General features: G+C 53.8%; 3 protein-coding genes across 9 annotated transcripts; 2 read left to right on the top strand and 1 right to left on the bottom strand.

Moving 5' to 3' along the window:
• Positions 1–3017: 3017 nt before the first annotated feature.
• LOC122440785 (nuclear receptor 2C2 associated protein) lies at positions 3018–5216 on the top strand. Its single transcript, XM_043467465.1, has 5 exons — positions 3018–3426; positions 3617–3707; positions 4062–4167; positions 4239–4306; positions 4562–5216. The coding sequence occupies exons 1-5, from the start codon at positions 3389–3391 to the stop codon at positions 4679–4681; spliced, it is 423 nt and encodes a 140-aa protein (XP_043323400.1). The 5' UTR covers positions 3018–3388; the 3' UTR covers positions 4682–5216.
• RFXANK (regulatory factor X associated ankyrin containing protein) lies at positions 4731–10751 on the bottom strand. Of its 6 annotated transcripts, none has more exons than XM_043467459.1 (10): positions 10532–10751; positions 9753–9892; positions 9061–9255; positions 7473–7556; positions 7269–7334; positions 6919–7019; positions 6616–6741; positions 6182–6248; positions 5736–5816; positions 4731–4909 (listed from the first exon to the last, which is right to left on the bottom strand). In XM_043467459.1, exons 3-10 carry the CDS (start codon positions 9245–9247, stop codon positions 4833–4835), a joined length of 789 nt encoding a protein of 262 aa, XP_043323394.1. In that variant the 5' UTR covers positions 9248–9255; positions 9753–9892; positions 10532–10751; the 3' UTR covers positions 4731–4832. The 6 variants fall into 6 exon arrangements, with proteins under 6 accessions (XP_043323394.1, XP_043323397.1, XP_043323395.1 ...); XM_043467462.1 differs by having other exon boundaries at positions 7473–7553; XM_043467460.1 differs by lacking the exon at positions 10532–10751 and having other exon boundaries at positions 7473–7553; positions 9753–10142.
• Positions 10643–21840, top strand: BORCS8 (BLOC-1 related complex subunit 8). 2 transcript variants are annotated; one of them, XM_043467467.1, is made up of 6 exons: positions 10643–10759; positions 13521–13633; positions 14112–14176; positions 17751–17861; positions 19476–19551; positions 21282–21840. In XM_043467467.1, exons 1-5 carry the CDS (start codon positions 10723–10725, stop codon positions 19507–19509), a joined length of 360 nt encoding a protein of 119 aa, XP_043323402.1. In that variant the 5' UTR covers positions 10643–10722; the 3' UTR covers positions 19510–19551; positions 21282–21840. The 2 variants fall into 2 exon arrangements, with proteins under 2 accessions (XP_043323402.1, XP_043323401.1); XM_043467466.1 differs by having other exon boundaries at positions 10646–10759; positions 21434–21840.
• The last annotated feature ends 109 nt before the right edge of the window (positions 21841–21949 follow it).

The raw sequence follows: 21949 nt of genomic DNA, 5'->3' as shown, positions 1-21949 counted from the left end.
ACCTGAGGGCTTATGGGAAGTGGGACCTGTTTTCTGCCTTGTGGGTGGCTGCCTCCCCAGAATCCTTGCTGACCCATATTTGCTGTGTGACTTCAGCAAATCCATGACCCTCTCTGAGCCTCCATTTCCTCTCCTGAAAAATGCAGAACTCAGCTCAACTCTAGAGTGAGACTGAAGTTTGCATCCCAGTTCCCCTGGGTGACCTTACATAAATGACTTCTTTGCCTCAGTTTCCCTCAGCCAACCAGAGTTACAGTTCCTGGCTCTTCTAAACTTCCCTCTGCCCCACCTCCTGGGGTGAGGAAGGAGGGAGTGATTAGTCTCTTCTCACTAAGGCAAATGAATGGACCACTTTTGGCTGCCCTGCTGGGAGCTTAGAGCTGCTAATTCCCTGGAGAAACAGGAGGTTCTTTCATGCCCAGGCGCCGGTGGGGTGAGGAGGCGGGAAGAGGGTACGAAGCTGGCTTCATCCCAGTGGGCATGGTGGCTCCATGCCAAGACCAGGAGTGGTAAAGGGGGCCTTGGGGCTGTGCATATCCTCCCTGGGGAACCTTGGCTGCTGAGTGGCTGAGTGGCTGTATCCTTAGCTGTAAAATGGGAGTGACAAGGACCAGCACAGCAGATTTAATGATCTAGTGGATGGAGACAGACGTGGCTTCAAGTTAAACACGGAGTAGGTGCTCAACAAATGTCAACCACTGTTGTTACCTGTCAGCCTGAAGAGTCCACTGAACTCTCTAGTAGTCCTGTAAATAGAATTCTCTTAATTTCACAGATAAGGAAACTGGCTCAGAGAGCTCAACATATTTGTCCAAGATCACACAGCCAATGAGTGAATGGCCTAACCAAGATTTGAACCTGATCTGGACTCTCCAGGGTCCATACTCTTCCTAAATTCCTCTAGAGGTAGGGAGGTGTTTTTTGATACCAGCGCCCCCACCCCCACCCCCGCCACTGGCCTTGGCCCTCAGACCAGCAGAGCCAGGTCTGGATGGCACGAGGCCATGACTGAATGCAGGAAGTCCTGGCCGGCAGGGGCTGATGGGGTGGCCCTTCTGCTGATGTCCCAGTTTCCCAGCCAGCCCCCACTCCTGCTGTGGACTTGGGCAGACACTAGTAGGATGCCAGGAGGACCATTCCCCTAGCCCTTGAAGAAAGGGGCTGGATCCCAGACCATTCAATTAAAGCCAGGAACTGCAGCCTCTTGCCAGTGGCTGCTCTGTCCAGAAGTCTCCATTCACGCGGATTGGATGGTGTACCGCCTTTCTCAAACACCTTTCTTGACTGCTTTAGGCCCAGCAGGATCTGGACTTACATATTTTATTCAAATTCATGGTCTTTTATTCAACCAGGCCTTTGCTTATGCTGTTCACTCTGCCTGCCCATCCACCTCCCCACTCCAATTTTTTCACCTTGGTGAATTCTTGCCCACTCAATAAGGTACAGGCACAATATCCCCTCTCCCAGGAAGCCCTCCCGCAGGTAGACCCTCTACTTCCCCAGCCTTATCTCTCCATCTGGCTCAGCTCTGGTCCCGTGGGGCTGGGATTGTATGTTTCTAGTTCTTTCTTCCCCAGATTGGGAGATCTTCAGATATGGGGCTGGAACTGAGACCTCTCAGTCCTCAGCATCACTCAGCACAGGTCTGGGCAGTAGGGAGTGGCAGGAGTTGTTTACTGAATCAGTGAACCAAAACTTTAGCCATGTATCTGAGGCTTTGTATAATCCAGTTTGGCAAACTCCTCTCCATCCTTCAAAACCCACCTCACATTACCCCTCCTCCAAGAAGCCTGTCACAGGCAGCATTTACTATGAAGACAGATTTGGAAGCCAGGACTCCTGTGTCCCAGTGGTGACACACGAGGCTGATAAAGACGCCCAGTACTCGCACCATCAGGGCTTCTCCCTTTGGCTTCTGGGAAGCAGTGAAGTGCAGGGATTCCCAGGCTTGTGGGCTTCCCTGCTGGCTCAGTGGTGAAGAATCCTGCTTGCAATACAGGAGACATGGAAGATGTGAGTTCGATTCCTGGGTGGGGAAGATCCCCTGGAGAAAGAAATGGCAACCAACTCCAGTATTCTTGCCTGGGAAATCCCATGGACAGAAGAGCCTGGAGGGGGTCGCAAAAGGGTCAGACATGACTCTCCTCGTGGCTCAGACAGTAAAGAATCCCTTTTTTTTTTTTTTTTTTTAAAGAATCCTTCTGCAGTCAGAGAATGAACTCGGCAGACTTCGTTCTACTGGTGGGAAGACATCATTATAAGAAGTCTCTTGCACTCTAAAACTAGTGCTTTATTCCCGCAGGTACCAAAGGACAGCCCCCCACCCCACAGTAGGCACACACTCTCTTTAGATACCTGCATTTTCCCTCCAGATCCGAGAGACTTGTAGAAATCCATGGCCCTCTTGTTTTCCACCGAAGTAGGAAATGTCACTGCCTGTCTCCTTGCAGGGCTGGCCTTGGGGAAGTCCTCGGGAAGGAAGGCGCCTCCTCTAGCAAGCATCTCCAGCTTCAGTTTGCTGTTGTTGTTGTTTAGTTATTGTGCTCTGCTCTTAGTCACTCAGTCATGTCCGACTCTTTACCGCCATGGACTCTGTCCATGGGATTCTCCAGGCAAGAATACTGGAGTGGGTTGCCATGCCCTTTTCCAGTGCATCTTCCTAACCCAGGGATCGAACCCAGGTCTCCCTCATTGCAAGTGGATTCTTTACCGTCTGAGCCACCAGGGAAGTCGTGTCTGACTCTTTTGAGACCCCCTGGACTGTACCCCTCCAGGCTCTTCTGCCCCTGGGATTTCCCAGGCAAGAATACTGGAGTTGGTTGTCATTTCTTTCTCTAGGGGATCTTCCCAACCCAGGAAACGAACTCACGTCTCCCACATCGCCTGCATTGCAAGCAGGATTCCTCGCCACTGAGCCAGCAGGGAAGCCCGCAATCACTGGATCAGGGCCCTTTAAGAGGCAGGCACTGAAAGGCGGGGCAAATTAAACCACGCCCCGGGCTCAAGGGCCAGGCGCGCCTGCGCGGCTTTCACGCGGTTCCGGGTCTTGCTTTTGGTTCCGAAAGCAGTTTGAGAGAAACTGAGGCTCCGAGAAGGAGCGACCGCTCCCTAAACCGATAGGAAACCTATTTACCTTCCTTGCACCCACTGTGAAAGGCCTGGCCTGGGGTCTTTAGCAGAGTCTCCAAAACTCCAGGTTTTTCCAGCAAGGGGTTGGTTGGTCGAGGCGACATTTAGGCCTGGAGAGACCGGGCAGTGACGGATCTTGTGCAGCGCTATAGGTGAGGACGCGTAGATTCTGAGGCGTGAACAGGGCCGCGCTCAGGGGCCTGGATTCGAACCTGGACTGAGCCCAGCCCTGAGTCCTGCGAGGCTTTGTGGAACCGAGATGACCCACTCTTTGGTTTGTCCAGAGACAGTGAGCAGGTGAGAGCCCCTGGCAGGGGTGGGGTGTGAACCGGGGCGGGCAGTGGCGTACGAGGCCCTTGGCCTGGGGTCTAGTCCTAAGGGGCAGACAGAAATGAGGGAACCGGTGGTGAGGGAGGGGTGAGCCAGGTAGTAGGCGAGCCCTCGCCTCGGTGCTCAGCACCTCTCCACGCTGCGACTTTGCGTTTAGGGTGAGTTCGGTGCTGAATCGGAACACCAGGCAGTTTGGCAAGAAGCACCTGTTCGACCAGGACGAGGAGACGTGTTGGAACTCGGACCAGGTGAGGCACCCTCTCCTGGACCCCTAGTGTGAATCAGTATCAGGGCGGGGAGTCTGAGGGATTCCCCATTGGTCCAGTGGTTGAGAGACTGTGATTTCACTGCTGAGCGTGAGGGTTCAATCCCTGACTTTGGAACTAAGATCCTACAAGCTGTGCTGCACCACCAAAACAAATCATTAGGGGTCTAGTGTCCCCTGAGAACCTGGGGGCTCCCCAGCTGGGCAGATTGGCCAGGAAGGGAACCTGTGCTCACACTGTGCTCCCCACCCCTCATGGACTGTCAGTGAGAGGGACAGGCATAGCATGGCTGAGTATGAAGTGCTCACGGGCCTTTCCTTTTCTGTCTGCTTCCAGGGTCCCTCCCAGTGGGTAACACTGGAGTTTCCCCAGTGCATCTGTGTCTCCCAGCTGCAGATCCAGTTCCAGGGGGGCTTCTCCAGTCGCCAGGGCCGCCTGGAAGGTACTTGAAAACCCTGGAAAGTGGGGGACTAGAGAGGGCTCGCTGCCTCACTGCTTCTTTCCCTGCTGCAGGTTCTCTGGGGAGTGAGGCTCTCAGCAAGATTGTGGATTTTTATCCCGAGGACAACAACTCACTTCAGATATCCTGCTTCAGCCGCTGGGTGGGGTGATCTGCGCCTCTGAAAGCTGTGGGCCCTGGCGGGTGACCTTGGGCAAGTGGCCTCTAGGTCTCCACTGGTTCACCTGTAAAATGGGCTCATGACAGTCTGTTCTGTGCGAGAGCTTCTGAGGGGCCAACAGTCTACTGGGTCACCCAGCATGGTGGATGTATCTGAGCTGGGGCTGGCGGGTGGGAAAAGATAAAGAAATCTGTTTCCCTTGACTGTTCTGCTTACACCTTCCCAGTGCCACCTGCTGAGGTGGACCGGCTGAAGGTGACGTTTGAGGACACCACTGATTTCTTTGGCCGAGTGGTCATCTATCACCTACGTGTGCTAGGGAAGAAGAAGGTGTGAGGCTGCTGAGTGGCTGCCTCCTCCAAGAAGCACAGCAAAGTCCTTCAAGTTCTGCACAGAAGGTTTATTGGTTCCTCTTGGAAAGGGCCCCCTCCCACCGTCTGTCCAGGAGCTGCCTTTGAAGCCGGTTCTGGGTTCCCCCAGCTCTGGGTCAACCATTTTGTTCCCTGAGTGTCTTGAGTCCTTGGTGGGCGGTGTTTACTCGGGGTCGGCGGGCACCAGGTTGCTCTGGAAGAGTTTAAGGATGTGGTTCTCGATCACCTGTTGCACTGCAAACAGAACAGGCGAGAGGTGGGCCATGAACTGAACAGTGGCTGCAAAGATAGAGGCCAACCTGTACCTTCCCCTCAGGGTATGAGCAGGGGCCTCAGCCCTGGGGCCTGGACGGAGGACCCATTTCCTCCTCAAGTACATCAGATCCTTGCCAGAGAACAGCTGGGAAGACAGGCCCCTGCCCTAGGAACCTCAGTTTCCCCGAAGTTTGTAAAAATGCATTTTTGGAGGTTTTTCAGTTATAAAAATATTCCTTACCCAACAAAATTGGCAAACTGGGACTTTCTCAAATGGACTAAAACTCCATCAAGGAAGGATGGAATGGGATATTTCCCATGCACCACCCCCCATGACCCCAGGGGTTAGTTCTGTTAGGATCTCCCCCTTTTCTGAAGTAGGGAGTCAAACTGGGGTCTGTCTCCAGCCCCTGTTCACGTCCACTTCCTGCCATGGAGGGGGCTGGTCTCCATGGCCATGCGCACTGTGACCCTCCTGGTATCCTCGCCCCGTTGGGGCCTCCTTTGGACCTCTCAGTGCCTGCATGTCCCTCCATTACAGCCCCTGTCACTGATACACATTGGCCTCCTGCCCCAGTACACGGGGAGCCCAAGAGCTGGGACTAGTACATGCCCAGGCCAAGTATACACCAGCACCTGATGTTTGCTAACATGAACACTTTCGCTGCTAGCATCTGACATCCAAAAGGGATGTCCCATGCACCCTGCTGTGGATTATCCCACCTACAGCACCCTGACACCGCCTCCAAGTGTCTCAGGCCAACCTTTCCGATATCCCAAGGCCACGGCGAGGTCCATCGGGGTGTAGCCGGAGTCTGCCTCAGTGGTGAGATCAGCTCCTCGGGCTGCAGAGCAGAACAGGTGCTGCAGAGGAGGCTGGGCTGGGGACCAGGAGCCTGGGTGGGGTGCGGAGGTGCAGGGACTACCCACCACGCAGCCACAGGTCTGCTGGTAGCTGTGTGGCCCTGGACAAGAGCCTGACCTCTGATGAATGTGGCCACTGGAATCTCCACCTCCAGGGTCTCTGAGGTATGCAGAGTGTGTGTGCTCAACCCAGTCAGCCAGACCCCTGTGCTGTTGCTGCCACCTCCTGTCCCCACCTCAATCCTCCAGGAGAAAGCTCTTACCCATCCTAAGAGCGGTTCAGGCAGAGCTCAGACCCTTCCCTGGCGGTCAGGATTCCTGCAGGGCCAGCCTCTACTGCACTCACCCAGCAAGGCCTCCACGCACTTCACATGGTTCCCACGCACGGCGTACAGCAGTGGCGTTCCTCCATTCTGTCAGGAACAGGGGTACAGGACAATTGACACCATCTTTTCCAGATTCCCATGAACCCCCACACCTTCCAATTTAATGTGGCTCCTCCTCCTGTTGGTCACTTGGCCCACCTAGCTTATTCTCTGGATCTCAGTTTAGATACTGCTTCTTCCAGGAAGCCCGCCCTGACTTCCCTTGGCTCTACAGATGGCCTCATCTCTGTCTACTATATCTGAGCTGTTTATGTGTCAGCTAAACCCCTCAAACAAACAAACAAACAAACAAACAAACAAACTGGTAGCTCTATGAGGCTTGGGGATGGGTCTCAGCACCCCGAACAGACTTGGTACCCTGTGAGGTGCCCAGGGCCAGTGGGTGGCGCCTCACCCAGTCATAGATGTTGATGTCCACATCACGTTCCAGCAGAAGCCCCACAATGTCCGTGTAGCCACCGGTGCTGGCCAGTGACAGGGCACTCTCCCGCTCCTTGGCCAGGATGTGGGGGTCGGCACCCTGGGAAAAGCAGAGGGGGCAGTGACAGAGCCAGGGCAGAGGGAGGGTGGGGGCAGCCTCTGCAATCCTGGAGCCCCCATGTTAGCTCCATCTTACAGACACGGCCCCAGCAGACTCAGCTGAAACCGCTGCCCACCCTCCAGTCCTCAGGAAGCCCCCAGCTGGGCTGGGACGCACCCACTCGAGCAAGAAGCGGACAGTCTCGATCTCTCCAAAGGCGGAGGCCCAGATGAGGGGGGTGAAGCCGCGCTCGTCCGGCTTGTTGATGAGGTTGTCGCCTGGCAGGAGGGGGGTGGTACCACTGGGATGTACCCCTGCCCACTCTCCCCAAGGCTGCAGAACTGGGGGCGGGGTGGGCAGCTGGGGTCAGGTGTGGGGCAGGGAGGCATACATGTGGATGACACGTGTGGACATGCGCAGGCACACGTACAGACACAGGCACACACGTGGAGGCTCAGGTCATGTCAGCAGCCACACACACACACCAGCAGGTAAAGTCACACTGGTGCACGCGTGTGGGCACACACCTTTCCTCAGATGCTCCTTCAGTTGGCTCAGCTCCCCTTGCGCTGCGAGCTGGTGGATGGACAGGGCTGGGGGCCAAAGAGAGGCAGAGTCTGCACCTGTCCCATCCCTGCTCCAGTACTCCGTTCACTCCCCCTCCAAAGTCGCTCCTCCCAGCCCCTGCCACTCCTTCGCTTCTCTCCCCCGGGGACCAGGGGCCCACTCACAGTCCAGGGTGGCTGGCAGGGCCGAGACTTCATTGCCCCGCTGCCGGTTGGTGAGGGTCGTTGAGTGCTTCAGGGAGCTGCCTGCTGGGAGAGAGAGAAAGGGCCTCGGTTTCCCCTCAATATGTCTTGGGTTTTAAGGCCAGACCCTGGGGGCTTGGCGGAGAAGGCAATGGCGACCCACTCCAGTACTCTTGCCTGGAAAATCCCATGGACGGAGGGGCCTGGTAGGCTGCAGTCCATGGGGTCACTGAGTTGGACACGACTGAGGGACTTCACTTTCACTTTTCACTTTCATGCACTGGAGAAGGAAATGGCAACCCACTCCAGTGCTCTTGCCTGGAGAATCCCAGGGATGGGGGAGCCTGGTGGGCTGCAGTCTATGGGGTTGCGCAGTCGGACATGACTGAAGCGACTCAGCAGCAGCAGCTGGGGGCTTGGAACTACCAGAGGCAGTGCCTGGCTCCACTGTCCACTCACTCCACCCTCTCAGATGCCCAGGGTGTATATTTCTCCTCCACCCTGGCAAGGTCCTGCACAAAGTCTCTGCCCTCAAGGGCCCATGGACAAGCCAGGGAGTCAGACAGAAACAGAAATAGAATGAAAGCTTAAGCTGAAATATGGGCTCAGGAGAAATGAAAAGCAGGTGGAAGAGGGGCAGAAAGAAGGAAGGGCAGGGGGTGAGTCCCTTTCAGAGAAAGTGGTCAGAGAGGGCCACTCTAAAGAGGCCCAACTGTGAGCTTGGCCAGTTGAAGAAACCTGGGGAGAGGTGTAGGAAGAGCATTTCACACAGAGGGAACAGCAGGGGCAAAGGCCCCGGGGGGATTGTGTCACACTCTCAAAAGATTCCCGTCAAAAGAAATCCTTGGGTGCTCAATAAGTCAGACATAGAATTATCATCCGACCCAGCATGGTACTCCCCAAAGAGTTGAAATCACGTGTTCAGACAAAAATTGAGCATGAACATGAACATACATGTTCACAGCAGCACTAGTCACTCACTAATAGGGGAACAACCCAAATGTCCATCAAGGGATGAATGAATAAAGTAAATATGGTCCTTCCATACTATGGAAGATGATTCAGCTATAAAAGGGATGAAGTACTGACACACATTACAATCAGGTGAACCTTAAAAACATGCCGAGTGAAAGGAGTCAAACGGAAAAGGCTACATGTTACATGAACCCATTTATAGGAAATGTCCACAACAGGCAAGTCCACAGGCACAGAAAGCAGATTTTGGTTGCCAGGGCCTGGAAGAAGTGGATGGGGAGCAACTGCTAATACCTCTGGGGTTTTCCTTTTGGGGTGATGGAAGTGTTCTAGAACTACAAAGATGTGGAAGTGACACACCACGGTCACTTACTGCCACTGAATTGTAAGCAATTCCAGTTAAAATGGCTAATTTTATGTTATGTGCATTTTACCACAATTTAAAAAAAGAAAACAATCCAAAAGCAATCCCTCACAGGGTGGAGAGGGAAGACACATTCAAGGTGACGGGACACAAAGACAGAAGTCTCGTCTTGGGCCTGACATGTCACCGATCTTGCATCCCAGAAGCAGGAGTCCAGGGGAAGTATCCTACCTTGAGGTGAGGAGCTGCCAGCATCTGGCTCAGGATTCCCAGGCTCAGGGGTACAGGGGAAGAGACTGAGGACCACAGTGTCTGAGCCGTCAGGGGACTCGTCCCTGGGGTCTTCGGGGTCCCCAAATTCTGGGGTTGAAGGCTGCTGGATCAGGCTGAGATCCTCGGCAGGCTGGGTGTGCTCCATGGGGAAAGCTGGTGGAAGGGCCAAACAGGGAGAGATGGCAATAATTATCAACAATTCATTAAGCAGGCACTGACTACATACCTGGCCTTACATAGTAAGGGTGAGTAAACTCAGACTCAGCCAGAAAATTAAAACCAGGGTCGTTTTAATTGGACTTCTTGGACCCACTCCTCCCCACCACCAGAGCACACACAACAGGCACTGCTTAAAAGCCCTGGCTCTGGGGTGGGCTGTCTGAATCCCTCCACTTATACGCTTGGGCATCTGACTTAATTTCTCTAAGCCTCAGTTTCTTCATTAAAAAAATGGTGAAATGAGGCCTAAAAAAAATCATGTCTGTAAATATCTGAGCAGGAGGACTGATACCTGGGCAGGCCTTAATAAATGTCTGCTGTTGTTTTTGGGGGGGAGGGGGAAAATCGCTAGAATGAGCAAGGGCTCAACAAAGATGTGACTGGCTGCATCCCACCCGCCCCTCCCAAGCCAATCCATCAGGTCCACTCACCTCCACCTAGCCTCCTCTGCCACCCGACGCCGCGAGTCAGGGTACCCCCAAACTTGGGGGCGCAACTCACAAACTTTTCTCTTCCAATTGATGCAAGGGGCAGCAAGATGGAGCCTGTACTGTCAGCGCCTTGCCTGCTTCTGCTGGGACGAGAGCAACTTGATACGCGACCGCTACCCCCACCCCGAGTTCTCCCACTGCGCCTGCGCGCCCCCTCCCCCGGCAAAAGTGCGGAAAGGCTGGAGCAGTAGGAGCGGTTCGGGCCCTTTAAGGCTTGGGGGAGGGCCGAGGCTTCCGCCAGGGCAAGAATTATGCAATTGCGCCTGCGCGTTTCCGTCCCCACCGCCCCGGAGGGAGCCCGGTAGGGTCGTGAGGGATGGGCGGGGCCTCAGAGGGCGCTCTCTCTCTCTCTCTCTCTCTCTCTCTCTCTCGTTCACGGCCCTCGTCCGCCCTCACCCCTGACTCCGCCCACACGTTTTTCCTGACGCAGCGAATCGGTTCCGCCTTCGGACAGATGGGCCGGGCTTTCTTTAGTAGGGGGGGCGTGAGGGGCTACACCACTGCTGCTCCCTTCCGTAACACTATCTCCTATGCAGGCGTGGGGGCTCAAGGGCCTCTGCAGGGATTTGGTGGCAGCAATGGGGTACAAGTGCATGGAGTATTTCCCCAGTATGTCTGCCTCCTGAAAAGGGGTTCGGTAAAGGAGGGCACCTATGCCCCTTCTCCGCCTGAGCGTCCCTCCTGGAGCTTCAAGGGGCCTCCGGCCCCTCTTCACTCACCTCCCGATTGCCTCTTTCCCCAGTCTCTCACTCACGGCCCTTCTGTCTGTGTTGACTAAGAATCTAGAAGGGAAGACCAATTAGTACCGGAACTGGATAAGCGCGGCGTCCAGTTTCGTACGGAAAGTTTAGGCTGTTGTCTCTACCTCCAGACTTCCGGTTCCGGTCCTCGGAATAGGGCCGTGGCTACTATGGAAGAACCCGAGATGCAGCTCAAGGGGAAGAAAGGTGGTGTGGGGCCCCACGCGGGGCGGGGCGGAGGGGCCAAGGACTCATAGAAGGGCGATCTGAAGGGGGTGACAGGGGGCCACGGCGCTGAGGGAGCGTTTGGGGGCAGTGATTGAATTGCCAAGAAATCCCGGCTCAACCGCTGACTAGTTTTGAAACCTTTAGAGACACTGTGCCTCGGTTTTGTCATCTGTAAAATGGGGAGTATAATAGTCTCCCTGCCTCCCCCCGCCCCCCATAAAATTGTTATGAGAATTCAGTAACGTGATATGGTAAAACAATGTGTAAAACACTGGAAGAATGCCAGGGGCGTGGCAGTTGTGTGTACTGTTTGCTTTGTATTTAAGCATTTGTATATATTTGTTGTTGTTGTTCAGCCGCTAAGTCGTGTCCGACTCTTCGGGACCGCATGGACTGTAAGCTCACGAGGCTTCTCTGTCATGGGATTCTCCAGGCCAGGATACTGACGTGGGTTGCTGTGCCCTTCTCCAGTTGTATATATTTACATACCTGTAAATCACATAGGATTGGGGGCAGGAGGAGAAGGGGACGACAGAGGATGAGATGGCTGGATGGCATCACCGACTCAATGGGCATGGGTTTGGGTAGACTCCGGGAGTTGGTGATGGACAAGGAGGCCTGGCATGCTGCGATTCATGGGGTCGCAAAGAGTCGGACACGACTGAGGGACTAAACTGAACTGAACTGAAATCACATAGTTAAAAGTTACAAAACGCCGCTAGCTTATTTTTAAAGTGTCAATGTCGTTGTTAATTTGTTACATACATCACTGCTAGTTAATGATTTAGACGTCACAAGTACATTTATTTCCACATGCTTCCTAACAGCACTGTGAGGTGTAAGCTATTACCACTGTGTTCATTTTCAAAAGGAGGAGCCCTTAGAGGGTAAGAGGACATACAGTTTGGAGGTGGCAGGCTGGGCTCTGCCTGAGTCAGCACAGTGGTGAGCTGGGCAAACCCAAACCGGACAATCTCAAGCACAGCCTCCCCTGACTCCCAGACACCAACGGGTTCTCCCTCACTAACTACACTGTCCTGGGCAGTGGGATGGGGTCCATCTCTGTAGCAAACCTTGAGGTGGGTTCTGTCATCCTCCCATTTTTTTCATATGAGAAAACTGAGGCTCAGAAATACTTCTGCCCTCACAAATCCCAAGTTTTAAATAAACATAACCTAATAAAGAATGAGACCTTTTACACCTGGAACTAACAAAACATTGGAAGTCAACTATACTCCAATGTAAAATTTTAAAAAAGATTAAAAATTTAAGTATAAGGGAAATGAACAAAGTTCTGAGGTTGAGAGTGAGGTTGAAGGGACATCTGATTAAGCTTGGTGATCAGGGAAGGCCAGGAGGTGACAATTGAGCTGAGGGTTGAAGGGAAATGAGAGGGGGGGATGGAGGCAGTGTCATTGGCAGGAGCGAGTACAAAGGCCTTGAGGTGGCAAAGTGTTCAGAGCTGTGCTTCAATACTAGTCACAGTACTTATTCATATTTAAATTAATTAAAATTAGGTAAAATTTAAAATTCAGCTTCTGAGTCACATTTCAAGTGCTTAGTAGTTGTATATGACTAGTGACTACTGTATTGGGCAGCATAGATTATAGAGTCCTTCCATCATCTCCGGAAGTTCTTGTGGACAGTGCCGAATGTCCATGGAAAGCTGTGAGGCCATTGTGCCTGGGGCAGAGGGCCAGGCAGGCGGTGGGGGGGAGTGGTAAGAGCAACAGAAAATGCAGAGCCTTCTGGTCCATGTGAAGCAAGGCAGATTTGCTTCTCTGGCTGATGGGAGTCATGGGAGTGTTTCAACCAAGGGAGAGACCCATCTGATGTGTTTAGTAGGAGCTCGTCTGTTTTGTGGGGACTGGATTGTTGGCAGGAGAGGGAGCAGGGAGACCAGGGAGCAGGTAAGTTTGGGATCTAGGTGAGAGACAGCTATGCCTGGACCAGTAAGGGCAGTGCAGTGGTAAAAGTGGGTGAGTTTGGGGCTTTGTTTTGTGACCGAACAAGCAGGAGCTGCTCACTGATGGGGTAGGAAGGGCAGGGGCCACCATCTGGCTGCTGTTTTTGAGGCAGACCCTGGGATGAGGAGTTGTCTTTAACTTACTAAGAGAGCCCTGCAGAGGAGAGGGGGAAATAGGACAGGGTTGGGGAGGAGGCTGAGCAAGCAGCAACCTCAGGTAGAACCCTGCAGAGGGGAGCCACGGTCTGTTCCCACAGGGGAGCTTATGGGGATGAGTCACACTTCTTGAGTTGTTCAGACACTCAGCATGGGTTGTGGACTTTCCTCCCCCTTGGTGGTCAGTCATGGCCTGGAACCATCCACCCATGTAAACTTGCAGGCACTTTTGGGTCCAGTAGCCAGTGGGCATCTGAAGAAGAATCTCTTGATTTTGTCACAGGTAAATGAAATGTGAGTGGATTTGAGTGGGTGGCAGCAAGCAAGTAGGTTTAGGAAGGGAAGGATCATGAATTCACTGGATATGTTAATGTCATCAAGACTCAGGCCCTTCTGTGACTCCCAGATGGAGTTGTTTGGCTCTGCTGTGATCACCTGCAAGCCATCACCAGGGCCACAGGTGACCCAGCTGGGAGGGTTGCTGGGCTCTGCTCTACTCTGGGTGGACTCACGGGTTGAGCAATCAGGAATCTAATGCTTTGTCTCCTTGATCACCTGTCAACCCTATCTCCCTCTCCCCACCGGCCCCACTTTGCCAACTGTCCATCCTGGACCCAGTTACTGACAAATTCACCGAGAGTGTCTACGTCCTGGCCAATGAGCCATCTGTGGCCCTGTACCGGCTTCAGGAGCACGTGCGCCGCTCTCTGCCTGAGTTGGCCCAGCATAAGGTAAGAGTCCTGTCCTAGCGACTGACCTCTCCCAGGGTCTGCACCTTGTGAGCTGGGGCCTGCTAGGTGGAGCAGGGAGCACAGCTCCTGTTGGTGCGGGAGTCAAGGCCGGGACATGAGCAGGGAGGTGCATGGTCACTGACCCAGCTTGGGGCTGGACGGATTCACCTGGGGTGGATTTGGAAGAAGGTGCTGCGTCTGCTGTGACCCATGTGGTGAGAAGGAGGCAGCCACATGAGGACCCAAGGGAAGGATGTGTCAGGCAGAGGGAACAGCCTGTGCAGAGGTCCTGAGGCATAGTTGCCACCTGTTCACAGAAAGCCCAGACAGGAGGGGTGGGAGTTGCCGGAGGAAAGATTGGGGCTGGAGGGGGCGGGTCTCAGCAGCTGTGGTGATTGGCATTCGGGTGCTCCATTCCCGAGAACTGGGAGGAAGGAGGTGACAGCCAGCCCTGCTCACAGCTCCCCACCCTCCACAGGCTGACATGCAGCGGTGGGAGGAGCAGAGCCAGGGAGCCATTTACACCGTGGAGTACGCCTGCAGGTGAGCACCAGCACCCACTGCCAGCATTGCCCCACTGTGGCCTGGGTGTTCAGGGGCAGCTCCGTCAGCTGCCTGCTGAGCCCTGGCCTGCCAAGCCCACCTGAGTAGGGGCAGGTGGAGCTCGACTCACCTGGCCGCAGGGCGGAGTTCCAGCCCAGACCTGTGCTGCTCACTATTTGATCCTCACGTGTCTCGGTCAGGCTTCTTCCTGGTCCTCAGCAGCCCCCACCATCTGTCACAGGAGGGGTCATAAGGATTCCAGGAGGTGCCTCAAGAGGCCAGCGTTTCCCATCCACAGCCACGACCACAGACTGACTGGTGGGGTGGATGGCAGCTGGGGGTAGTGCCCAAACACAATACTGTTTAAGTTTTTATTTCTTTCTAAGTTTTTATATTGTGGTAAGAGGCACATAAGTAAAATTTATTATCTTAACCATTTTTAAGTGTTCAATTCAGTGGTATTAAATATATTCATAATGCTGTGCAGCTATCCCCACCACCCACCTCCCGAGTTCTTTTCATCTTGCAAAACTGAAACTCTGTCCCTGTTAAACATGAACTCCCCACTTACCACCCCCATTCCTGGCTCCTGCCACTCTGCTTTCTGTCTAAAAATCTGTCTATTCAAGGGACCTCACATTAATGGAATCATACATTTTTTTTTTGTCTTTTTGTGACTGTCCTCTTTCACCTAGCATAGTATCTTCAAGGTTCATCCACTTTGTAGCCTGTGTCCGAATTTCGTTCCTTTTTAGGGCTGAATACTATTTCATCCTATAGATGGACCACATTTTGTTTATCCATTCATCTCTTGGACATTTGGGTTGCTTCCATGTTTTAGCTACTGTGAGTAAAGTTTCTGTGACTGTGGGTATACCATTTATTATTTGTGTTTTCTTGTTTGCTTACCTTTCTCTAAATGCCCAGAATTTTTAACCCCAAGTGAAAGATGTACCCGATAATAGAAAGCAGCGGTTGGTGTTTCTCCCCGTTATTGCAATCTGCCAATCTGCCTCCTGTGCTTCTGTTGGCTCCCCATGACTGTATTTCACGTCCAGGCTTGTTCCATTTGCTTTAGGAGTTGATGACTTGGGAGTGCTGTTTGCTCCTAGTGCGGGCTGTAGGTTGTTTTGGTGGAGGCTAGACACTCCCCAGCAGTCCTTGTCCGTGGCACTGTGGGATTTGCCTGCCTGTTTCTGTTGTATAGTCGAAGTTCCTTGACAGGAAGTCCTGTTGCTGGGAGTTCTGCCATCACCAGCCCCCTCTGCTGGGGCTGGAGGGTGATCCAGACTGATGGCATCTTCCTGGGGATTGTGGTTACAAACACTCTTCTCAGCTCCAGGAAGAGTAGAAAAGATAATGGAGTTTTTCTTGCAGCTACTAAATAGTTCCTGGTCAGCCAAGACCCTTTCAGCCTAGGTTTGGGACTTCCCTGGTGGTCTAGTGGCTAAGAATTCAAGCTCCCAATGCAGCAGGCCTGGGTTTGATCCCTGATCCAGGAACTAGATTTCACATGTTGCAACTAAGAATTTGGATGCTGCAACTAAAGATCCTGTGTGCCACAATTTAAGACCTAGCACAGCCAAATAAAAACTTTTTTTTTTTTTTTTTTAAAAGGCCCATGTTTAAGGAAGAACAGATCAAAGTCTGTATTTTCTCCCAGTTCCTCTAACTGCCCTGTCCATTGCAGGAGGTTGGACCCTCATTGGCTGTTTACACTTACATTTTAATGAATTGAAATAAAATGAAAGATTCAGTTCCTCAGTCTCACAAGCCACATTTCAAGTGCTTAACAGCCATCTCAGTGGATAAAGAATGTGTCTGTCCATCATGTTCCAGAATGTTCCATGGGACTGCCTTGTGATAGGCAGGGGGCCTGTCTACTCTGAACTCTGAGCACTTCTCTTTAGTGAAATGTAAATTTCTCTAATGCTGAAAGACTGTTTCCTATGGACATGAAAAGGCCCTTTTAGTTGTTTAAAATGCCTTATGCAGTGTTAATGCTTGGTGTGAAACTGGGAGAAACTATATGGTCTGTTGGTTGGGCCAGTTGTGAACTTGTGTTAGACAGCTTTTTATCGAAGTGGACAGATACTAGGAAAGCTGACTGCATTTGGTGGTGTCAGATGAGCAAATGGACAGTCTGGGTTTCAGCCAACGCTCCCCTCCTTTGATCTCATGGCCATTTCCAAGCAGGTCCTTGACTGATAATAAATGGAAGTGACTTCTTTGTCTTTAATAGGACTTGAAAATGACCCTTTTATTTTCACTGTAGGTGTCATTGCCCAGGCAACTTTCTGGCATTAGCAGTGCCCCAAGAGGTTTGGTGAATATTTTCCTGTAGTGCTGTTGGAAACAACATTTTTATTAGACATTCATCCATGTGGCAGCAACACCAGAGCTTAGCACAGCTTTGCAGTAGTGCCTCTCTAATGGTGCTGAGTCTAAACTCACTTTCAGAGCTTTTCACAGTCCAGCTGACAAGCTTCCTTCAGGGGGAGGAACAGGTTACCTAAAAGGAAAGCATGATATTTTAAAAAATGAAAGCTGAGTGCAGAAGAATTTATGCTTTTGAACTGTGGTGTTGGAGAAGACTCTCGAGAGTCCCTTGGATTTTTTTTTTTTTTTTTTGATTTTGATTTTTATTTTTAATTTTTTTTTTTTTTATTAGTTGGAGGCTAATTACTTCACATCCCTTGGATTTCTAAAGGAAATCAGTCCTGAATATTCATTGGAAGGACTGACGGTGAAGCTGAGGCTCCAATACTTTGGCCACCTGATGCGAAGAACTGACTCATTGGAAGAGACCTGACCTTGATACTGGGAAAGATTGAAGGCAGGAGGAGAAGGGGACGACAGAGGATGAGATGGTTGGATGGCATCACCAACTCAATGAACATGATTTTGAGCAAGCTCTGGGAGTTGGTGATGGACAGGGAAGCCTGGCGTGCTGCAGTCCATGGGGTCGCAAAGAGTCAGACACGACTGAGCAACTGGACTGAACTGATTTTATTTTTAGTTACACAAGGTCTTTGCTATGCATGAGGGCTTTCTCTAGTTGCGAAGAGTGGGGGCTACTCTCTAGTTGTGGTGCGCAGGCTTCTCATGGTGGTGGCTTCTCTCGTTGCTGAGCACAGGCTCTAGGGTGCGTGGGCTTCAGGAGTTCTAGCACACGGGCCCTAGAGTGCCTCTTCAAGCAGTTGCGGTGCACAGGCTTAGTTGCTCCAAGACATGTGGAATCTTCTCGGACCAGACATCAAATCCATGTCCCCTGCATTGGCAGGCAGATTCCTATCCACTGTACCACCAGGGAAGTCCAAAGCATGTTATTTTTGAGGTCATCTTTGAATGCTTATAGCTCCTTCAAAGCATTGAATGGTCTAGCAGCCATCAAGCAAAAGTTGTATCTTGCCATCCAGTGTTCTGGTCCGTAGGGAAATCTAAACTTGAAGCACACAGTGAGCCCTTGGGGAGGCCCATGGAATCCCCCAGCAGCTGGACAAACCACTGGGCCAGTGCGGGTATCCACTGGTCTGCTCTGCTGCCGCTGACTGGGTCCCCCCTCCCGTTTCAGTGCCGTGAAGAACCTTGTCGATAGCAGTGTCTACTTCCGCAGCGTGGAGGGTCTCCTCAAACAGGCCATCAGCATCCGGGACCACATGAACGCCACAGCCCAGGGCCACAGGTAGCTCCTGGGAGCAACCTCCTCTCCTGATGTCAGCCCCCTTGCTGTAAGGACCTTCGCTGCTCAGCCAGGAGCTGCACCTTCTCGCTCCTTAGACAACTCCCTTGCTTGGTCTCGCGGTGGCTGGTGACTTCCTCTTGTCCTTTGCCGTCTGTAGTGGGAGTTGAGTCAGTCTGCACCCAGCTCCTGCGCGCTGCTGTGTGCTTGGGCTGGGTGCTGGGGGCAAGGCAGTGACCAAGACAGGTTTGCTCGCGGCCTCAGGGAGAGGCACACGGCAAGCAGGTAAACACGGAACAGACAAGAACATTTCAGATACATGTGAAGGAGGAGAAGGGGCCCCCTCTGAGGAGGTGGCAGAGATGCAAACAGAGGCTTGAACAATATGCAGAGGTGACCATGGGTGGGTGTTTGGTGTGGCAGGGGCGGGGCAGAGGCCCTGGGCCTGGTGAGCTGGATGTGTTGGAGGAACATCCAAGGCAGTCATACCTGGAGTGGGTGCAGGTGGGGAGACAGAGCTAGGGAGGTGGGCAGGGGCTCTGAGGGCAGCAGGGAGGGTGCCCAGAGCTGAAAGAGGCTTTGAGCCAATGACCAGATGGTCCAAAAGGGAAAAGTACTTACAGTTCTTACACAATGGGGAGAAGTAGCTCTTTTTGGTTTTGTTTTCATTATAACCTAATAAACATGCATTTGAACACCCATGTACCTGCTGTACCACTTCCCAGGTGGCTCGGTTATAAAGAATCCACCTACCAAGCAGGAGACACGAGTTCGATCCCTGGGTCGGGAAAATCCTCTGGGGTAGGAAATGGCAACCACTCCAGCATTCCTGTTTGGAGTACTGGAGTACTCCATGGACAGAGGCGCCTGGTGGGCTACAGCATGTGGGGTCGAGAAGAGTCAGACACAACTTCGTGCCCAGGCGTCGGCAGCAGCAGTATCTGCTGTGAGCCGTCACTCGGCCTCGAGATGTGTCTGACTCCTGCAGTGTGGGGTTCTGGCATGCCTGCCCCCTACAAGGCTTTAGAAAGGAAGAAAACACCTTTATGTTGCTGTGTGTGATAACAGACATAAGAACTGTCAAAACCGAAAAAGCCTTGTGTATACCTAAGAAGGGACATGCAGTGGCCTGCCCTCTGAGGGTGGCATGAGCAGGGTGCTTGGGGTTCACCAGATCACCACCTGGCTTCTCTGCCGCGGTGGGTGACAGCTACTGGGACTGGAGTTCACTGCAGCAAGCTTTGCACCGTACCCCGTCCCCCCCCCAGCAAGGCCACAAAACCAATAGCTTCTACTTTCAGCTCAGTTGCCCAGCTGCTTCCAAAAGCTCTGCTTGTGCCTCTGAAAGACACCAGTAGCAGCTTGTGTAGTAGCTGCTCACCCCCTCTTGCCTCTCTTCGCAAGCCCCAGGGATTTGAAGCTCCCAGACCTACATGAGACCCAGCCATGACCTCTGGAATGGGTAGCTGGCCCTGTTTTTACAAAGGATACCTTGAAGGCTCAGGCCAGGAGTCCTGGGAGACTGGTGCGTGACCCCAGTGTGCAATCCAGTCTAGCCAAGCATGCCTCAGGGCCTTGGACCTCAGCCTCATAGACGCCGCACATGTTTTGTTCCAGCCCCGAGGAACCGCTCCCACCCTCCTCAACCTGATCCCGGAAGAGACTTGGAGGTGCTCCGGCCCCTCTGACCCAGGTCAGTGCCGAGCGGACCTGGAGCCTCTCTGCTCCGTGCTCTGAACTAACCCATCCTCTCAGCATCTAAGAAGGGAGCTGCTTGACTAACCGCTGGGGTTTTCTCCCTGGGCTTGTTGAGTGGTTTCGTCTGTGGGAAGCTAGAGGGTAGGGGCACCTTGCGCCCTCCGCTGCACGGCTGTCGTCGGCCCACCTCCCTTGCGCTCCCTGTCACTTCCTGCCTCTCGTCCAGGCCACAGACCCAGTCTGGACCCCAAGGGCCCCGCCCCTCAAGAAGGTTTGAGCACCATTTTCACTACCCCGCCACGTGCCACCTGCTTGCCTGACCCGCACTCACTGTCTCAGGCAGAGCCCACATGGCAGTTGCCCACCCGGCTCTGGAATCCTCTTTGAACTGGTGACCTGCCGCGTGACGCTGAGCAAGTCCCTCCCCGCCCCGGTCTCTGCTTTTCCCGTCTGTCACAGTGGTTCATTAGCGGCAGAGAGGACATCACTACTTACGGCGGTGCCTGTTGCAGCAGTCAGCTACTGCTGCATGACAAACTGTCCCCAGACTCGGCCGCTTATGACACCAGTCATCTGCCTGCTTACAGTTCTGCAGTTTGGGCTGGACTCAGCCAGGCCGTTTTGCTGGGCTCACGTGGGGGCTGTTCGTGGTTCTTGATGGGGCCAGTATTCTGAGGTAACCTCGCCTCTGGCCCTTGACCAGCGCTGCCTGGTGTTTGCGGGGGAGTGTCTAGTTCTCCATGTGGACCTGCTAGCGGGCCAGCCGGGCTTCTCCTGGGGCTTGAGCCGCGGTGTGCACACGCTCCTGCAGCCTCCCCGTGCTGCATGGTTACGGGTGTCCCACTGGTCAAGGCCAGTCACGTGGCCAGGACGGGGCCCAGTGGGCGGGGACCGCAGGAGGGCGTCAGCACCGGGAGGCGTGGTTGGCCTTCCGAGGAGAGCATGGCCCCGGGACTGGCCTGGCGGCTTGTTATTCTGAGCTGATGCAGGGCAGACACAGGCAGACTGGAGGCGCCCAAGGGCCTGCCCGTGCCCACGGCTTGTGGAGCTCTCAGAGCCTCCTGCTCACTTGCCACAGTGTGCTCTTGTGCTGCAGAAGCCTTCTTGGAGGGTCAGGGGAGGCCTGGGTGGGGACAGGGACCCTATGCCTCCTCGAGCAGCAGCCCTGAGTGCCAAGAGGTGGCAGTGTTCATGGGTGTGCAGTCAGAGTTCTTTCGGGGCCCCTGCCACGTGCTGGGCTTGGCCCTGGCTGTAGGGGTAGGTAGGAACACTACGGATTGTGGGGTTGCTCAGGGGACCTCTGGGAGGGCCTGGAGCAAGAAGGGCTGCCACCCACCCCATTTCACCACCCAGTGTTGCCTGCCACCCCTGGACTCACACCCCCCATCTCCTGCATCCTGTGCCCTGGTCCCACCCACCCTCGCGCCTCAGGAGGCTGCCCGGCTGCCCCTTCTACCCCCTCCATGCGCCTGCCTGGAGGCTCCAGGCCAGCCATGAGTGCCCTGAGTCATCTGCTGCCCCTTGACTGCTGCACCCCTCAGAACAAAGTGCTCTGTGGCTCCCCCTGATTCCACCTTTGTCACCACAGACCCTGCTCTCCTCCCAGAATTGCCGCCCCACACCCCCTCTCAGAGCCTCCACTCCCACTCTTCCCCAGATGGCTCCCCCGCAGGGTTGTCAGTGACCTTTCATAGGGTCAAGTCTTGGTCTTCCCTGCTTCTCCAGGCCCAGGGCCCTACACACATCCCCATGTTGCAGAAGAGGAAACTGAGGCTCAGAGAGGCAAAGCAGGGTCATCATCGTGACTGGAAATGCCGGGATTCACACCCAGACCCTCTAACTCCCAGCACTTCACCTCTTCTCTTGGCCCCCCCTAGGATCTTGCTTCAGATGCCCCCTCATCAAGGCTCCCCTGAAGCCCTGGGGGTACATCTCAGAGCTCACCTTGACCCTCATCTCTACGCCCCTAGCCTGACCAAAGCTGGACTCTTTGACACAACCTTGTGGGACTTGGCAGGGACCGAAGACCAAGCAAGTGTGGCCAGCGCATCCCTCCTGCCTCTGGGCCAGCCATGAACGTTCTGAGACTTTGCTGCCCTTGGATCCTTCCCTGCCCCTCACTGGCCCTGGAGGTGGCCATGGCCCCTTGGACCAGTAACTGCTGCCACAACCACACACCTGCTGTGTGTCCAGCTGTGTGCCGGGTACTTCACAGTGGTCACCTTTCATCCTCAGACAGCCCTGTAAGGGAGATGTCACCCCAAATACAGACGGCGGAAGAGAGGCTCTGAGAGGTGGTATCTTGCGCAGGGTCGCACGGCTAGGGAAGAGTAGACCCCGGTCTAATGTGGTCCCAGCCCTGCCTCCGACTTGCTATAAGACATGGGGCCTGG

This window comes from Cervus canadensis, chromosome 4 (genome assembly GCF_019320065.1).
Source record: "Cervus canadensis isolate Bull #8, Minnesota chromosome 4, ASM1932006v1, whole genome shotgun sequence".
In the NCBI taxonomy this organism is placed as follows: Eukaryota; Metazoa; Chordata; class Mammalia; order Artiodactyla; family Cervidae; genus Cervus; species Cervus canadensis.
Note: the sequence above shows the minus strand (reverse complement) of the source record. Positions and strands in the feature narration are given on the sequence as shown.

Excerpts from the sequence above, each read along its gene's own strand:
- LOC122440785 (XM_043467465.1), top strand. The coding sequence starts at position 3,389 with ATGACCCACTCTTTGGTTTGTCCAGAGACAGTGAGCAG. Across the intron at positions 3,427-3,616 it reads TGTCCAGAGACAGTGAGCAG|GGTGAGTTCGGTGCTGAATC; the intron begins GTGAGAGCCCCT and ends CTTTGCGTTTAG. Across the intron at positions 4,307-4,561 it reads AGGACAACAACTCACTTCAG|ACCTTCCCAGTGCCACCTGC; the intron begins ATATCCTGCTTC and ends TGTTCTGCTTAC.
- RFXANK (XM_043467459.1), bottom strand. The coding sequence starts at position 9,247 with ATGGAGCACACCCAGCCTGCCGAGGATCTCAGCCTGATCCAGCAGCCT. Across the intron at positions 5,817-6,181 it reads GTGCGTGGAGGCCTTGCTGG|CCCGAGGAGCTGATCTCACC; the intron begins GTGAGTGCAGTA and ends TCTGCTCTGCAG. Across the intron at positions 4,910-5,735 it reads GGCCTTGGGATATCGGAAAG|AGCAACCTGGTGCCCGCCGA; the intron begins GTTGGCCTGAGA and ends AAACTCTTCCAG.
- BORCS8 (XM_043467467.1), top strand. The coding sequence starts at position 10,723 with ATGGAAGAACCCGAGATGCAGCTCAAGGGGAAGAAAG. Across the intron at positions 14,177-17,750 it reads ACCGTGGAGTACGCCTGCAG|TGCCGTGAAGAACCTTGTCG; the intron begins GTGAGCACCAGC and ends CTCCCGTTTCAG. Across the intron at positions 17,862-19,475 it reads GCCACAGCCCAGGGCCACAG|CCCCGAGGAACCGCTCCCAC; the intron begins GTAGCTCCTGGG and ends GTTTTGTTCCAG.